The 16,866-nt window shown below is 40.6% G+C and overlaps 1 protein-coding gene and 1 pseudogene across 2 annotated transcripts in view; one reads left to right on the top strand and one right to left on the bottom strand.

The window, feature by feature from the left end:
* LOC311596259 (protocadherin alpha-1-like) overlaps positions 1 to 3,111 on the bottom strand; it is a gene marked incomplete at both ends in the record, with an annotated part of 31,743 nt that extends 28,632 nt beyond the window's left edge. Inside the window, 2 exons of the mRNA XM_084779528.1 lie at positions 2,188 to 2,278; positions 3,087 to 3,111. Coding sequence (XP_084635654.1) covers positions 2,188 to 2,278; positions 3,087 to 3,111 — 116 coding nt within the window. The remainder of the gene's footprint in view (positions 1 to 2,187; positions 2,279 to 3,086) is intronic.
* A 5,150-nt stretch (positions 3,112 to 8,261) lies between these two features.
* On the top strand, positions 8,262 to 10,941 carry LOC311596040 (eukaryotic translation initiation factor 5-like; annotated as a pseudogene). Its single transcript has 2 exons — positions 8,262 to 9,681; positions 10,156 to 10,941. The product of its transcript is annotated as a eukaryotic translation initiation factor 5-like (transcript).
* The last annotated feature ends 5,925 nt before the right edge of the window (positions 10,942 to 16,866 follow it).

Below are 16,866 nucleotides of genomic sequence, written 5' to 3' on the forward strand. Positions count from 1 at the left end.
AACAGAAGATGAAGAAAATGTTACACATTGTCACCATCTGGTTCATCCTCTTGTTGCCCATGGTTGTCCCTAAGAGGTGGAAGGTAAGTGCCTTTTACTAAAGACACCATACATTTCTGAAACAGGGTCCAGAGATCTCTGAGCTGCAATTGACCTGGATACCCCCAGCTAAGGACATGGTTTCATGTTACCAGAAAGCATCATGCAAGCTTCCAAAGGAGGGAGCTATGATGCCTATGAACCACACTAGTGACCACCATGGCACAACAACCCCATAGATGCAGCAGTGTCATACATACCATGGCTGTAACCAACAGCTCTCCAGCTCTCTAATTGGACTTAAGATTCATCCAACAAGAGGGATGCCATATCTGGTACTGGAAACATAGACAACTACTCAGTGCTAGTGAAATCATGGCTATGTAAAGAGAACATACAACCACTAATTAACTAAGCCAGCATATAGCCTGCGCTGCCTAGTCATGTGTCAACTTGACACAAGCTATAGTTATCTAAAGTGAGGGAACTTCAGTTGAGAAAAATGTCTTCCTAAGATCCAGATGTAAGGCATTTTCTTAATTAGTTATTGATGGGGAGGTCCCAGGCCATTATGGATTTGCTATAAATGGTCTGGTGATCCTAGGTTCTAAAAGAAAGACTGAGGAAGCCAGTAAGCAGCAACCCTCCATGGCATCTGCATCATCTGTTGCCTCCAGTATCCTGTCTTGCTTGATTACCTGTCCCAATTTCCTTTGGTAGGGAACCATGATGTGGAGGGTTATTGTGAAAGGATATATCTTCAGTCTCACCTTGAACAATAGACCTTTGTCATATCCATCCTCTGACCCCAAGTTCAACCAGTCATTCAGTTTATAACACTCTTTCCTGGATTAGTGAATGTAAGCCATACCAGGTTACAGAGGAACCCCACAAAGGGACTGCTAATAATAGCAGAACCTCTGCCATGTCCCATTGTGATCCCTGCAGGTCCCAGGACTCTTGTTAAAGAGATCAAACCATCTGCAACAGGGAGTTTCCACTGGACAGGACCTGTTGACTCACATTCCCATTCCACACAGTAGAACTTGTCTGTCACTCCCCTCATCTATGAGTTTGAGAGTGTTTGCACCCCACCCAACCCCTCAGCCAAACATTTAAGAGTATGGCTCACAAGGAGGCTAGTTGGATGTGGTGACTGCACCCAGGGGCTGATGAAGTCAGCCTTCTTGTGTTGCATCTGTTGATTCCTGGGCCACATTCAGGCTTATCTGGTTGTTTTATTTCCCTGTCTCCAATATCCCAGGTCCCTGAATCTAGGAGGCATAGGTCAAAGTATACTGTGGGCCACCAGGTCAAAGGAGGAACTGTTCTGGAGGTACTCATTATGATGTCACCTGTTGAAGTGTTGATAATGATCTAGGTCAAGTTTTGGGGAGCAGAGGGTTTTGCCCCCCAAATGCTGGAGTCAGGCGTATGATCACTACCATAAGGGCTGCTGGGGGTGCAACTTGAGCTTGAAGGGATTGTCTTTGTCCTTGGACACCTGCCATGCTGAGATGAAGTCCTCTCAAGCCATGACGGGATCTGCCGGACGAATGTGTGTGTGGTGCACCCAGGTGGCTACCTGGTCAACCTTAAGAGCAGTGGAAGTAATCAGGATCACTACATAGGGTCTCTTCCAAGGAGGTATGAGGTTTCTTTGATGATGGCTCTGGACGTAGACCCAATCTCCTGAATGATAGTGGTGAGGCTCAGGAGGCAGCCCAGACTCATACAGGGCTTTCAACTTGGGCCAGACATCATGTGAATCAGCTGCACACCTCTTAAAGAAAATAAAAGCTCTTGATCACCAAATTCAGTGAGTACCTCAGACTGGAAGCTAGGGATAATGGGAGGGGCATCCCATACATAATTTCAAAGGGAGCCGGACCCATCTTATAGGGTGAATTGTTTACCCTATAGAGGGCAAAAGGAAGGAGAGTCACCCAGTCACCATCAGTCTCTATGGTTAATTTAATTAAGGTCTCTTTTAGGGTTCTGTTCATCCTTTCTACCTGTCCTGAACTCTGGGGTCTGTATGCACAATGTAAGTTCCAATCTGCCCGCAGTACCTGCGCTAAACTTTGGCTCACCTTGGAGACGAAGACGGGTCCATTATCTGACCCTAACATTACTAGGAAACCATACCTTGGTAGAATGTCTTCCAATAGATTTTTGGCCACAATCTGTGCCATCTCATGCTTGGTGGAGAAGGCCTCGGTCCATCCTGGAAAAGTACCTACAAATATTAGCAGGTATCTATAACCATACCTTCCAGGTTTTACCTCAGTAAAGTCCAATTCCCAGTATAGCTAGGTGGGTCTCCTCTCAGATTGGGTTACCAGGGTAACTTTATTTTGGGTAACATTAGTGAGTTGAAATGCCTTACAAGTAGTGACAATGTGTTTGATTTTGAAGTTGGCACCTCAGATCTTGATTTCAGCATGTCTTAAGAGGTCTTGCATCTTGCAGACACCCATGTGGGTGGATCAGTGCACAGAACTTGGTCTCCCAGGGCCTCAGGTAGAAAGACTTTACAGTCTGATGATCCATCATCCTTTGAGGCATTGAGTCATGGGCAGTAGCTTTACCCATTTTAAGTCTGTCTCAGAGTACGAAGGTTTTTCTGGTAAGGCAGCGCCCCCTGGGTCAGGAAGCCAGCCCATTAGAATCAGGTTAGCTTTTAAGGCTATTTTTCTGGCAATTTGATCAACCAGGTTCCTCTAGCAACTGGGGTATTGCCTTTATGGTGTCCAGGACAGTGGATTGTGCCTAATTTCTTTGGTAGCCAAAGGGAAGCCAGTAAAGCAAGAATCTCCTCCTTATTTTTAATGGTTTTATCTTCAGTTGTTAATAATCTTCTTTCTCTATATGTACAGTGGCAAAAGCATACTGGCTATCTGTGTATACATTTTAGCTTCTGGCCCTGCCCCATATATAATGCATTGGTTAGGGCTATAAGTTCTGCCCAATGTGCTAAAGTACCGGTGGGCAGTGGTTCAGCCCAGATGACCTCAGTCTTGGTGATTACAGCTGCCATGTCATACCTGCGGCCTTCTTGACTGCTTCCATTGGTATACCAGGTATCTTCAGCATCTGGTCATGGCTGGTCTCTTAGGTCAGCTCAAGTTCCATGCGCCTGAGCCAGGATGCCAGGATGCCAGTGCAATCATGAAGCAGAGCTTCCAAGTCTGGGTCAGGTGGCAGCATAGCTTGGGTTTAGATCAGCTGTGACCTGAAAGACAACTTGGGCAGGATTTAGAAGCAGGCCCTAATAGTGAGTCAGATGAGTGTTGCTGAGCCATTGGTCTGGGGGCTGTTTTAGGATCCCTTCAACAGCATGAGGGGTGGTCACATACAGTTCTTGGCCCAAGGTTAATTTGTCAGCATCCTTGACCATCAGGACCACTGCTGCTATCATCTGTAAGCACGGGGGCCACCCTGCAGCAACAAGGTTGTGTCTTTTGGATAGGTATGTCACTGGTCAACACCACGGACCCAAATATTATATCAGGAAACCCTTAGTGATCCCCTTGCTTTCATCAATGTAAAAGTAGAAGCGTTTGGTAATGTCAGGTAATCTCAGGGCTGGTGCTGACAACAGCACAGTTTTAATTTGGTCAAAGGAAACTTGTCTATCCACTGGAAGGTTTAGTTATCTCTAGTAGCCTCATAGAGAGGCCTTGCAACCTCTGGGAATGCTGGTATCCATAGGTGGTAGAAGCCGTCTGATCCTAGAAACTCTCATAATTTGTAAGTGGAGTCTTGCAAAGGAATTGAACTCTGAAGTAGGGGACTCTTAAGTTTATGCTGCATAGCCCAGTTACTTAACATTTGTGTAACATATGATGAATGCATTCCATACTTTAAATGCTTTAAATCTAGCATATCTACTGGATGCCATGCCATCTCATCATAAGCTTCATCACCATCATTAGCAGGGATATGTTGCACAAAGACCGGAAAAGCTGATAGTGTCTGTGTAACCCTAGAGAATTCCTCTATCAGGGCACTTGTCTACAAGGCACTTTTGGGCTGTCTGCTTTCCCATTCCTTTAGAATCTTTACAGCCTCACTGGTTTCCCATTTTTCTCTGCCCCCATCCTCATGTTGGTGCTCTGACCACCTGGCGTGTGGAGCAGGGTGGGAAGGCAATTGTGGGAAACACTTGCTCTCAGTTACCAGGTGTTTTTCCTTTACCAACAGCACTTTTTGTTTTCCAAATGCTTCAACCTCTACTCACAAATTCTCTAGTTGTACAGCCAACTCTGCAATCCTTTCCAAAATGATAGAATTTTCTGACCCTTCCAATTTTCATATCTTATCCTTCTTTCTTCCATCTTTAAAAAAAAAGTGTTATACAGTAAAGATCAAGAAAAAACAAAAACAAAAAATTTCCTCTGGGTATAAAGCAGGAAAGAACTTTGCAACAGAACCTGAGATTTTGCTGACGCCCTGAAACAGCATTGCTATATCTTCAAAACCTGTATCTTCCTCCACAACATTAGAAGTTAAGTTACCCATTATGCCCAAAGCACATTGGGCATCACCTGTAGGCTTCACCTTTTCCAAACTTACTTTATTTGGGGTTCTTTAAATGCTTATGCCTACCTTCCAACCCACCTACCCTAGTAGGAGAGAAAATAGGTTTATGGAAACAGGAGAAGTAGACCTTGTTGAATTTAGTTCCTGGCAGCAATTCCCCTGGCATAGTCAGCAGGATTTCAGCAGACCAGCAATTCAACCAAAGTTGTTGCTGGAACCTGAAACAGCAGCCTGAGCCTGGAGCCTTGAAGCCCTCACTGGAGTGGTTCTCTCTAGGAGCATCTCAAAGTGGAGCAATGAACAGCCAAACAATACCAAGACTCAAAAAGCTCCTCCTGTTGTGGATATATATATATGTATGTATGTATATATATATATATATATATATATATATATATATATATATATATATATATATATATATATATATATATCCTATCAGAGTCTGTGCTGGGATGTTTTTCAGCTGGCAAAAACCAAGCCCCTGCACAAAGTGAGATAACATTACCTGTTCTCTCCCAAATCTATTCCCCCATGCCACACCTGCGATCAAAACAAAAACACGTTTACATCCACTACATACAACCTAATGATTCTTTGGATTTCCTCACTGTCTGTTGTTATGTCTCCCTTTTCATTTCTGATTTTGTTGATTTGATTGCTCTCCCTGTGCCTTTTAGTTAGTTTGGCTAAGGGTTTCTCTATCTTGTTGATTTTCAAAACAAACAAACATCTCCTGGTTCTGTTGATTCTTTGAATTGTGCTCTTTGTTTCAATTTTATTGATTTCATCCCTGAGTTTGATTATTTTCAGCTGCCTACTACACTTTGGTAAGTCTGCTTCTTTTTGTTCTAGAACTTTCAGGTGTGTTGTTAAGTGGGTAATATGAGATATCTCCAATTTCTTTATAAAGGCACTTAGTGCTATGAATATTCCTCTTAGCACCACTTTCATTGTGTCTCATAAGTTTGGGTATCTTGTGCCTTCACATTCATTGAGTTCTAAAACATTCTTTATTTCTTTTTTATTTCATTCCTTACCCAGATATCATTGGTTAGGGAGTTGTTCAGTTTCCATGAGTTTGTAGGCTTTCTGTTGTCTTTGTTGTTATTGAGTTCCAGGTTTAATCCATGGTGGTCTGATAGGATGCAAGGAATTATTTCAAACTTTTTATATCTGTTGAAGTTTGCTTTGTGACCAAGCATATGGTCACTTTGGGTGAAGGTTCCATGAGGTGCTGAGAAGAAGGTGAATTCTTTCATATTTGGTTCATAACATCTACTAGTTTCATTGTTTCTCCATTTAGTTTCCACTGCAATGGTCTATCTATTGGTGAGAGTGAGGTATTGAAGTCTCCCACTATTACAGTGTGGGGTTCGATGTGCTATTTAAGCTTTAGTAATATTTCTTTTATGAATGGGGTGTTCTTGTATTTGGGGCATAGATGTTCAGAATTGAGACATCATCTTGGTGTATTTTTCCTTTGATGAGTAGAAGGATTAGTTTTGATTAGTTTTGGCTGAAAGTCTATTTTATTAGATACAAGAATTGCTACTCCAGCTTGTTTCTTTGGTCCATTTGCTTGGAATACCTTTCTCCAGCCATTTACTCTAATGTAATGTTTCCCTTTATTGCTGAAATGTGTTTCTTGTATGCAACAGATTGATGGGTCCTGTTTTCACACCCATCCTGTTAGCCTGTGTCTCTTTATAAGGGAGTTGAGGCCATTGATGTTGAGTGATATTAATATCCAGTGGTTAATGGTTCCTATTATTTTGATGTTGGTAGTGGTAGAATGTGGGTGTGCATGAGTTTCCTTTCCTTTGTTTTTGTGGATGTGGAGTTATTTGTTTCCTTTCTTTCCCTATGTAAAACTATCCTCCTTGGCTTGGAGTTTTCCTTCTAGTATCTTCTGTAGAGCTGGATTTGTGGCTAGGTACTGTTTGAGCTTGGTTTTGCCATGGAATATCTTGTTTTCTCCATCTATGGTGATTGAAAGCTTTGCTGGGTATAGTAGTCTGAGTTAGCATCTGTGGTCTCTTAGTGTCTGCATGACTTCCATCCAGGCCCTTCTGGCTGTCATAGTCTCTGTTGAGAAGTCAGGTATAATTCTGGTAGGTTTGCCTTTATATGTGACTTGGACTTTTTCACTTGCATCTTTTAATATTCTTTCTTTGTTCTGTACATTTAGTATTTTGATTATTATGTGGCAGGAGGATTTTCCTTTCTGGTCCATTCTATATGGAGTTCTGTAAGTTTCTTGTATATTTATGGAAATTTCTTTCTTTAGGTTAGGGAAGTTTTCTTCCATGATTTTGTTGAAAATATTTTCTGGGCCTTTAGTTGGGAGTCTTCTTTTTCTTCTATCCTTATGGTTCTTAGGTTTGGTCTTTTCATAGAGTCCCAGATTTCTTGGATAGTTTGTGTCTGGAGCATTTTAGATTTAACATTTTCTTTGACTGCTGTATCTATTCCTTCAGTCATATCTTCTATCTCTGATATTCTTTGTTTCATCTCTTGAATTCTGTTGGTTATGCTTGTGTCTGTAGAACCTGTCCTCTTCTCTTGGGTTTCCATTTCCTAGATTATCTTAGATTGTGGTTTCTTCATAGCTTGTATCTCCAATTCTTTAAGTGATTTGTTCAATTCTTTCTTTTTGTATTCTAGTTCTAGTTTGAGGAATTAATTTTCCTACTTTAAGGCCTTTATCATTTTCATAAGCTCAAATTTGAAATCCTTCTCTTGTGTGTCAGCTGAGATAGTGTCTCCAGGGCTTATTGTGGTGTTGGACTGCTGGTTTCTGGTGGTATCAAATGGACCTGGGCATTGTTGCTTGTCTTCTTATGCTGACCTCTTCCCGTTGTGATGTCTCTGGTTGGAGTGTATGCACAGTGCCTGCTTGGACCTCAGAACTTTCTGTGCATTTGCTGGATGAGCTGAGGTCAGATCCACTAATGTTTCTGACTGTGGTGCCTGCTAGGTGCTAGAATCCACAAATGCTGCTGATTTTCCAGTCCCTAGCTAGCTCTGTGCCCTACAGAGTTCAAGAGCTGCCAGCCAGGCAGGCATGTGGGGTTGCATGGGCATGCAGTGGCTGATTAGAAACCCAGGAACTCTCTCTGTGGCTTTTCTGGGTGACCTGATATCATCTGCTTGTGATCCCAACTGTGGGATCTGCTCAGTGCTCGAACCCACAGACACTGGTGATTTTGTAGTCTTAAGCTAGTTCTATGCCGCAGGGTGTACAAGAGCTTCTCACCAGCCAGGCATGTGCCACATAGTTCTTTACCTCTCCTCAGTTTTATATGTCCAAATTCTTCCATGTCTTGTAGGCAAATCTTTTTGTTCCTCGTTTTTTCTCTGAGTTCTTCTATCTCCAGAGTTCTACATCTTCCCTCCTGCTTTGCCAAAGGCATTCAGCTCTATATTTAACCAAACAAATGGTGATGAAGAACAATATTTACAAAACACTGAGAAAGATTATGCTTAACAATACCAAAATCCAGTCTGTATTCAGCTCTCTGCTGGTGCTTTGAATATACAAAGACAACTTAACACTGCACAAAACATCACTCCAACACAGTCCAATGAAAGCTCTTTCTCTTACGTTAATAAACTATATACAGTAAGAACAATGATGAAAACTGTCAGGTAAGAATTACATTCATGAGGGGGCGGGATCCAAGCCGAGGGTAGCTTGAGTACAGCGGCGGCATTGTTCAGTCAGAGCGAGAACATTCCAGAGGTCGCCAGGCTTGGCACTGCTGGTGTGGATGCTGACGTCGCTGGGACAGCCCCTCCCGCTGCTGCTCGGCGGTGGCACCTGCCCAGCCACCCGTCCTGCCCCTCCGACCCGATTTCCAGCGCCTCTTCCTCCCAGTCCCCAGCGAGTCGCGTTGGGTTTATGTCTTTATTTGACAAATACGAGCTGTTGCGCAGCCATTGCTACCTGTATTGTGGAAACAGCATACAAGCAAGACGCTTATAGTCTCCGCAGCGAAAATTTTTTCATGTCAGAAACCGAGAACTCTTACGGTCATTTATGTCATCCCTTCTTCTCCAGACAGAAGATACCAAAAAGTTGCGATCAAAGATCTGTTCATCTTATTGATAAAGGCACTAATAAGTCAAAATGTCTGTCAACGTCAACTGCAGCATGTCAGACCAAGATGTCCCATTTGATTGCTAAGGTTGAGGGCAAAAGAAATGGAACCAAGACAGTTATAGTCAACATGCTGCTTAATCGGTCTCCAACGTATCCTACCAAATATTTTGGTTGTGAGCTGGGAGCACAGACCCAGTTTGATGTTAAGAATGACCGTTGCGTTGTCAATGGATCTCATGAGGCGAATACACTGCAAGACATATTGGGTGGACTCATTAAAAAACTTGTTCCCTGTCCTCAGTGTGAGAATCCTGAAACAGATCTGCGTGTCAATCCAAAGAAGCAAACAATAGGTAATTATTGTAAAGCTTGTGGGTATTGAGGCATGCTTGACAGACATCATAAACTCTGTACATTCATTCTCCAAAACCCACCTGAGAATAGTGACAGTGATACAGGAAAGAAAGAAAAGGAAAAGAAAAATAGAAAGGGCAAGGACAATGAAAATGGTTCCGTATCCAGCAATGAGACCCCACCACCTCCACCACCAAATGAAATTAGTCCTCCTCCACATGCTGTGGATGAAGATGATGATGATGACTCGGGGGTGGGGGGAGATACAACTGAAGAAGCTCAGAGGCGCAGAATGGATGAAATCAGTGACCAGGCAAAAGGTCTGACACTCAGCGATGATTTGGAAAGAACTATAGAAGAGCGAGTCAACATCCTATTTGATTTTGTTAAGAAAAAGAAAGAAGAAGGCATTATTGATTCATCTGATAAAGAAATTGTGCCTGAAGCAGACAGACTAGATGTAAAAGCCATGCGTCCTTTTGTTTTGACTGAAGTTCTCTTTGATGAAGGGAGAGCAAATCAAGAAATACAGGCACCATTTCCTAAGGGTTTGTTATAACAACAAAAAGGCTCAGTGGTACCTTCTTCACGGTTTGGAATGTGTGGTAGCAATGCATCAAGCTCGGCTGATCTCCAAGATTCCACAGAAGGATCCAGAGGGTCCTAGAAGCCTACAAGTAGAACATTATGATAGGCAGATTTGGGCACAGGGGTCCCGCTCAAACTAAGGCACCAGCCAAGGACAATACAGGCGGTAAACCTTAAACCCCTACCCAGATCTAGACAATGGACAGAACACTCTCCACAGTAGAGTGGAGAGTGGGATATTACTTTCTCACATACTCTGGTGCCTCACCTTTGACCATGTCCCCTGGAGGGGGAGACCTGGTGGCACTCAGAGGAAGGACAGCAGGTTACCAAGAAGAGACTTGATACCCTATGAACACATACAGGGGGAGGTAATCCCCTCAGGAACAGTCATAGGGGAGGGGAATAAGGGGAAAATGGGAGGGAGGGAAGAATGGGAGGATACAAGGGATGGGATAACCATTGAGATGTAACAAGAATAAATTAATAAAGTTTAAAAAAAAAGGTGATCAGAAAAAAAAAAGATTCCACACATCTTGAAGGAGATGTATGACGCAGACCATTTAGAAGAAGAGACCAGAGGCCTCTAAGAAATATGTCTCAAAAGAACTTGCCAAAGAGACTCTTGTCAAAGCAGAACCATTTATTAAATGGTTGAAGGAAACAGAGGAAGAATCTTCTGGTGGTGAGGAAGAAGATGAAGATGAAAATATTGAAGTGGAATATTCAAAGACTGCCAGTGTACCAAAAGTTGAAACTGTGAAGTCTGACAACAAGGATAGATGACATTGATGTTGATGCCATTTATAAGGATGGATGCAACTTAGCTTAACAGTGTAATGCTGCAAAATGTTCTCCATTATCAGCCAGAAGTGCAACATGTATGTGCAAGAGCCAAAATGGCTTAACACCATGCTACACTTGATACTAAAATTATTACTGTGAGTGGTCTACAATTAAGGCCAATGAGACATCTAAGGAGTCCATACTAAACAGTGAGCAGTTGTAGGTTGCTTATTTATAGCATGTTTATTTTGGAAAAACTAGCAGTGGACACATTTGGGTCACATTTATACAGTTACAAAAAAATAAAGATTTGATTTTGGTCATTCTTCAGACATTGGGCTCTGAATAGCTTATACTGAAGCAACTGGCTACTTTTAGGATGTTACACCATTTAACTTAAGGTCCTTGACCCTGATAGATTGTTATGTGCTGAACGTTGCAGAATGCAAACAATTGTAATTGACCTTACTCAGCCATTAAGAAATGAACTATTTTAAAAGTTGCATCTCTAGTCCTAGTCAGTTAGGATTGACAACTGATAATTCTTGTCATTCTAAGGAAGATTGATAATTAAATGACAGTGTGACATCCTTATGAGAAGTAAAAGTGACCTGTGTGTCCTATGGTTTTTAGAACAAGTTTTGAAACTTGGAGTAGTGTTTTTTTAGTTTGTGTCCACTCACCCCAAATTGTAGTCTTTGGAGTCATGTGCATTGTATGTTGGATGAGCCAAGGAAATTATTAACAAATAAGTATTTTATGTGTATTTTGTGTGTATTTAGTGGTTGCTTTGTATTGAGAGAAAAGATTTGAGGTATGAATAAATCATAAACTCTGATTCTATTTAGGAGAAACAGAGAAAAAAGGTGCCCTTAATTTCTAGCTAATACAGCATAATTTTTCAGCCTTTACCCTTAAATTATAATTTCAAGATGTTTAGACATACTGTATCTTGTGTTTGATGTGCTCACCCTCTCCCCAATATTATGGTTTATTCTTTAATGCCTTTTACTTTGGATAAATAGCTTGTACTTCAGATTTTGGTTGCTATCTTGCCAAAATAAGTGTTTCAAGCTTGATCCTCTTCTCCAATTGTCTTATTTAAAGAGAAAGTTAAACTCATTCTGAGTCAGAGCCTGTATTTTGGTGTAACTCTTGGGATATTTTCTTACTTTACATTGAATATAGCTGGGTACCTGAGAGGTCTGGTGATAGCCACTGGATGGGTGCAGTTAGCTAAGGTCTGACCAGCTCATTCAGAGCCTTGGACTTCAAACAAGTGAATTCTTTACCCACTAGCTGGTGTAAGCTCCATCTGGGTTCCTGACTATATTTGAATATTTGTCTTTCAACATTTAAAACAGCACGTACTTCTTTCCATAAAAGTGCATTCTGGGAGTTAAGGGCCCACTTGGTTAATTTTGTGTTGTGTACTAGCTCATACATACATCACTTTGATCTTATACTTTGTGTCATCCATCTCACAGATTATAAGACTCTAATACAAGTGTGCAGGAAGGGGGCTGGAGAGATGGCTCAGAGGTGAAGGGCACTGGCTGTTCCTCCAGAGGTCCTGAGTTCAATTCCCAGCAACCACATACATAATGTGATCTGATGCCCTCTTCTGGCCTGCAGGTGTACATGCAGGCAGAGCACTGTGTACATGATAATAAATAAATAATAAATCTTTTTTTAAAAAGTATGCAGGAAAAACTTTTTGCATTCAAATCACACAAACATTTGAAAAATTAAAGCCTTGCTATGAGTCTGGTGATGGCAGAACAGGAGCCATATACCTGGAATGGTAGCAAGGGAATGTGCTATGTCACACCAAAAAAGTGGTACTTGAAAAGTCCCTTGTCTCTGGGTTTCAAGTTCTTTGTTGCATATTTCACCATTTTCTGAGGTTCTCAAGTGGATCAGCACTTCAGCCTCAGGCTGGCAAGATTTTCGTTGTAGAGCTATTGCTGTTAAAGTGTTCAACACTGAGGAGAGGCTTGGGCTTCAGCCACTGTTCATTCAGGTGCCAAACCAGTAGGATTCAAATTCACACAATCTGAGTTTACTCATGGAAGTTAACCTGATAGGAGTGATCCTTCATTGCTCTATTGAGGAGTCTTAAAGTTTCCTGTTTCAAACAGCTGTGTTACTTGAATAAAACAATGTTTAAATTTAAAAAAAAAAAAAGAATTACATTCACAATGTCCAGCCCATTTGTATTTGGCAACCTTGGAGGAGGTATTCCATTTTATATACTAACTTGGTGAGTTTAAAGTTCTGTACCCACATATTTTCTATCTTAATTTGTGTTTATCAACTTAAAAACATCTTTTTAGACCTTAAAACATTTTCTTAAATCTTAAACAACTTAAGCTTACTTGTGAGACTATAACTGTCTAGTCTCCAAATTTATAAGTCTGCTTGAATGTGCAACCAAACTGTAAGAAAAATCTTCATCCATGCTATATGAAAGGATGGTATGTAGTAATAAATCATGAGGACTCTGTAGCCAACCTGATTTATTGACTACACATAGACATTCATGTCTCGGCCAGTCCTGGAGCTTTTTAACTTAGATGGATCCGTGATTGTATTTCTTTTTTCTGGGTTTCTTTCTTCATGTCTGCAGTCAAGTATTTCAGGGGTCTCCCTGGTAAATCTGATCTTTGTTGTTCTTTTATGGAAACCACATCTTTTCTTCTTCTGTGAAAACAAAGTGAAAACCTCTCCACCAATGCAACACATTTCCTGCCTTCTTTTCTAAAGTTAAAACATCCTAATAATATATAGTCTGGTCTAATTCCAGAGTCTTTCCACAGTTCAATATCTCTCCACACCTGTTATTATTTTAAAAGTTTAAAGTTAATAAAGTGTTATTTAATCTCTGGGGGGAGTGTTACCCCTTTCCACTTATCAAGCATCTCTTCTGAAGTGTGAGTAGATCTTTCTATAACAGATTTCTCTGTAAGATTGTGTTGTGTAACTGTAATATGCTTTATGGTGTAATATCCAAAAAAGAGTTTCATTTTGTTAGGTAAGTATACTGGCACATTTTCAGTATTAATTTTATATAATGTCTAATAAATGTGTAATTATAGAATCCGGCTTTTCAGAAAATAAAGCATTTGCCCATTTTCCATAGGCCAGCTTCAGGAAGAGAGAAGAGAAAGTCTTAGGGTTTCTTCAGTAGAGAGAATTGAGTAGGCAGAGAACAGTTGGTTAAAGGACCAACTGTTGGTGAGCAATTACTTATAGGGAATTAATTGTTGAGGAAAGACTGAGGGATGTAGTATAAAAGAAATATTGAGACCAAGGCATAAATTGTAGTGCAAACTGAAAGGTCTTCTAGACCATGAGAACTTTATTTTTGTTCTGATGTCTCCCTTGGGCCAACCTCAGGGCATTATTTAAAGTTAAGTTCAGTTTTTCCATTACAGATTACATCATGATTTTCACATATTTACAGTCAATAGAGCATTTAAAAATCAACAGAGCAAGAAAACAATCTAAAAAGAAATACATACACTTCTATATAACCTACAATAAAGCATATAGCAAAAAGCAATCCATTTCCAAACAATGTTCACCATGACTTGATTATCATTTCTTAAACAATACTCCAGAAAATGTAATCATAAATTTCTCTGGGCTAAGACCATTGTGTTTAGTTGATCACCATAGCAACATAGCTTGAAACTAAATGTCCTTAACACAGAAAAAACTTGACTTTCTTCTCGTCTCAAACCAACAGGTGTGCTATCCAAGCCTAGGCTAACTGCCAAGGGGTCCTTTATTGTAAAATATCTGTAAAGCATGGCGTTCCAAGCCCACCTTCAATTACTTTCAAAGCAGATTCTAAAGAAACAAGATTTACTTTTCTACAGCTAACAACATCTAACCAGGTACTGTTATGTCAAAGTCTTAACTTTCTTTTAAAGCAGTTTCTGCCTGGCTGCTCACAGTGGTCACAGCCAAAACTCTCTCATTGTCTCAAGGCTTTGGCCAGATGCCTTCTTTCAACGTTCTCTGTGGAAAAAAGTTTTCCAGTGTAAATTTCATTAGGGCTCATAATTAAAGTGAGAAATAGAGGAAAGAGAGTTTTAGGAGAAAAGGCAGATTTCAAAGCAGTTTTCAGGTAAAATTACACCTGGACCATACATAATATTTAAAGGCAGGGGTGATCAGCTGGAGATCTTTGGAACTTTGTCAAGCAAAGCCTCTGCAACTTGTCTTATGCCTGTGACATCTCCCCCCTTTTTTGCTTTAACTCAATGGTCTTCAGATCCACTATCAATGTGTCTATGGCTTTTGGGAGCTGGGAGATGATGACTGGAAGACAAACCGCCAAGAATAAGAACAACCCAAGTGCAAATGCACCATCAATTAAATTTTATGAGGAGGTTGAAAGAAGGTTATCCAATGCAGAGGAAAATGCAGTAGCCACTTTCTCAAGAGAGGCATATCTGCATGTGAGCCTCCAATATCAATTGTCTTTCCACGAAGTAGATCAAGGTTAGCCTCCAAATCAGAATGATTCCAGAGCCCTTTAATATGGCTCTGTATGTGTATCTATTTGTGTTCTGGTTCATTATATTATAATGGAGTTGGGTAAATCCATCAAAACTTTGATTGGCATTGAATTGCTAATTTAACCTTTGTGTTCTGAATTTGATTTCCCATATATAAAACTGCTTCCTGGGTTGGGGATTTAGCTCAGTGGTAGACCACTTGCCTAGCAAGTACAATGCCCTGGGTTCAGTCCTCAGTTCTGTAAAAACAACAACAACAACAACAACACTGTCTCAGAAAATAAAAATTTTTAAAACAGCTTCCTCAAGAGCATTGACTCTATCCTGAAGTCCCCTATCAATATTTTCCTTATAAGATAATGCCAGGGAGACATTCTTAGATAACTGCTCTACATAATGGGCTTATGGACTTCCCTAATAAGTGACGTGGTGGCAACAGCAAAGTTGGAGATGGTGGCTATAAGTGCTGAGATTCCTAAAATAAGAGGTGCCACAAATCTTGCTCTCTTTAAAGATAAAGTAGCTCTATGAAGAACCTCAATTGCAGGATTGTTAAACCAAGGCCCAGTGATGCTCACAGACAGCATAACATAGGGAGGTTGCCTCAACAATGTAAAGGTGTCTTGACTAGTTTCAGTGATGCAGTTTAGTCAAAACACATCCCTTTAAAAAAAAATACAGGAGACATCTTCATTCATTTTTTTGAAATGCAAAATTCCATTTGTTCCTTTATGCAAGATAGAAAATGGGGAAGAAACACAAGTAGTGACCGGTTCTCCTATCATATCAGCTCTGTGCCAGACAAGAGACACTTCTCTAGTAGCTGCAAAAAGACAAAATAAATTACCTTGTAAAGGCAACTTTCTTTTTCCTATCATGGGGTGAAATATTGGAGTCATCCATGCTGGGGAGTACCAAGCTCCCAAATTTTTCAACTGGAAACAGTCATTTTAACACAGAACAATCCTCTTTTCCCAATTCATGCTTTTGGTCAAGATGTGGACTTGACACTGACCAATCCCAGAGCTGAAAATAGGAATTATTAAAGGGAGTATGTACCACAGAATTGGGTAGATAACCACATGAAAATCATTTTGGGTATCCTTCCTCCGACACTAAATTCCAAACATTATCTATACTAATAGGCTTAGAACAACAAGATAATGTCCTAGACAAAGATTTTGCAGCCCATTAAAAATGAGTATTATTGGGCTGGAGAGATGTCTCAGAGGTTAAGAGCACTAGCTGTTCTTCCAAAGGTCCTGAGTTCAATTCCCAGCAACCACATGATGGCTCACAACCACCTATACTGAGATCCAGTGCCCTCTTCTGGCATGCAGGCACACATAATAAATAAATTAATCTTTTTTTTTTAAAGAAAAGAAAATTAGTATTATTGTAAACCTGAGGTAAATGTAATTTAAGGAACCATACATCTCTTGGCATATAATAAGAGGGAGAAGGAGAACCAGATACTAAAGTATGTTTTTTTTTCAGCAGAAAAAACTATCTTGAGTTACTTCTCCAACTGTAAAACAAATGGGCCGGGAGGGATCAAAGCCCTCAAAGGTAAAATTATTTTCTGACCACTGAGTTAAATGGTTGTTACTCTCTCCACCCAGCAGGTCTACATTGTCAGAGGTGACTTTAATTGGGTCAGTATCCCATGTAGCCACATGACGTATGGGAGGTTCAAGTATATAAACCCAATAAGGCAAAGAATTTCCAAATTCCTGAGCACTGGCCATAGGAAAGCAAGAAAAACCCACCTCTACTGCTAAAATAGCAGGCATGCCAACAAACAAATTTTGCATGGATGCAGGGAGGTTATTAGTAGACACCAGGCCCTGGGCTCCATTAGCCAACGCCTTGATCTGACCCCATGTACAAATAGGATTATCACATGTGGCTGCTGCAACT

This window comes from Acomys minous (genome assembly GCF_964271855.1).
Source record: "Acomys minous genome assembly, chromosome: 4".
Classification (NCBI taxonomy): Eukaryota; Metazoa; Chordata; class Mammalia; order Rodentia; family Muridae; genus Acomys; species Acomys minous.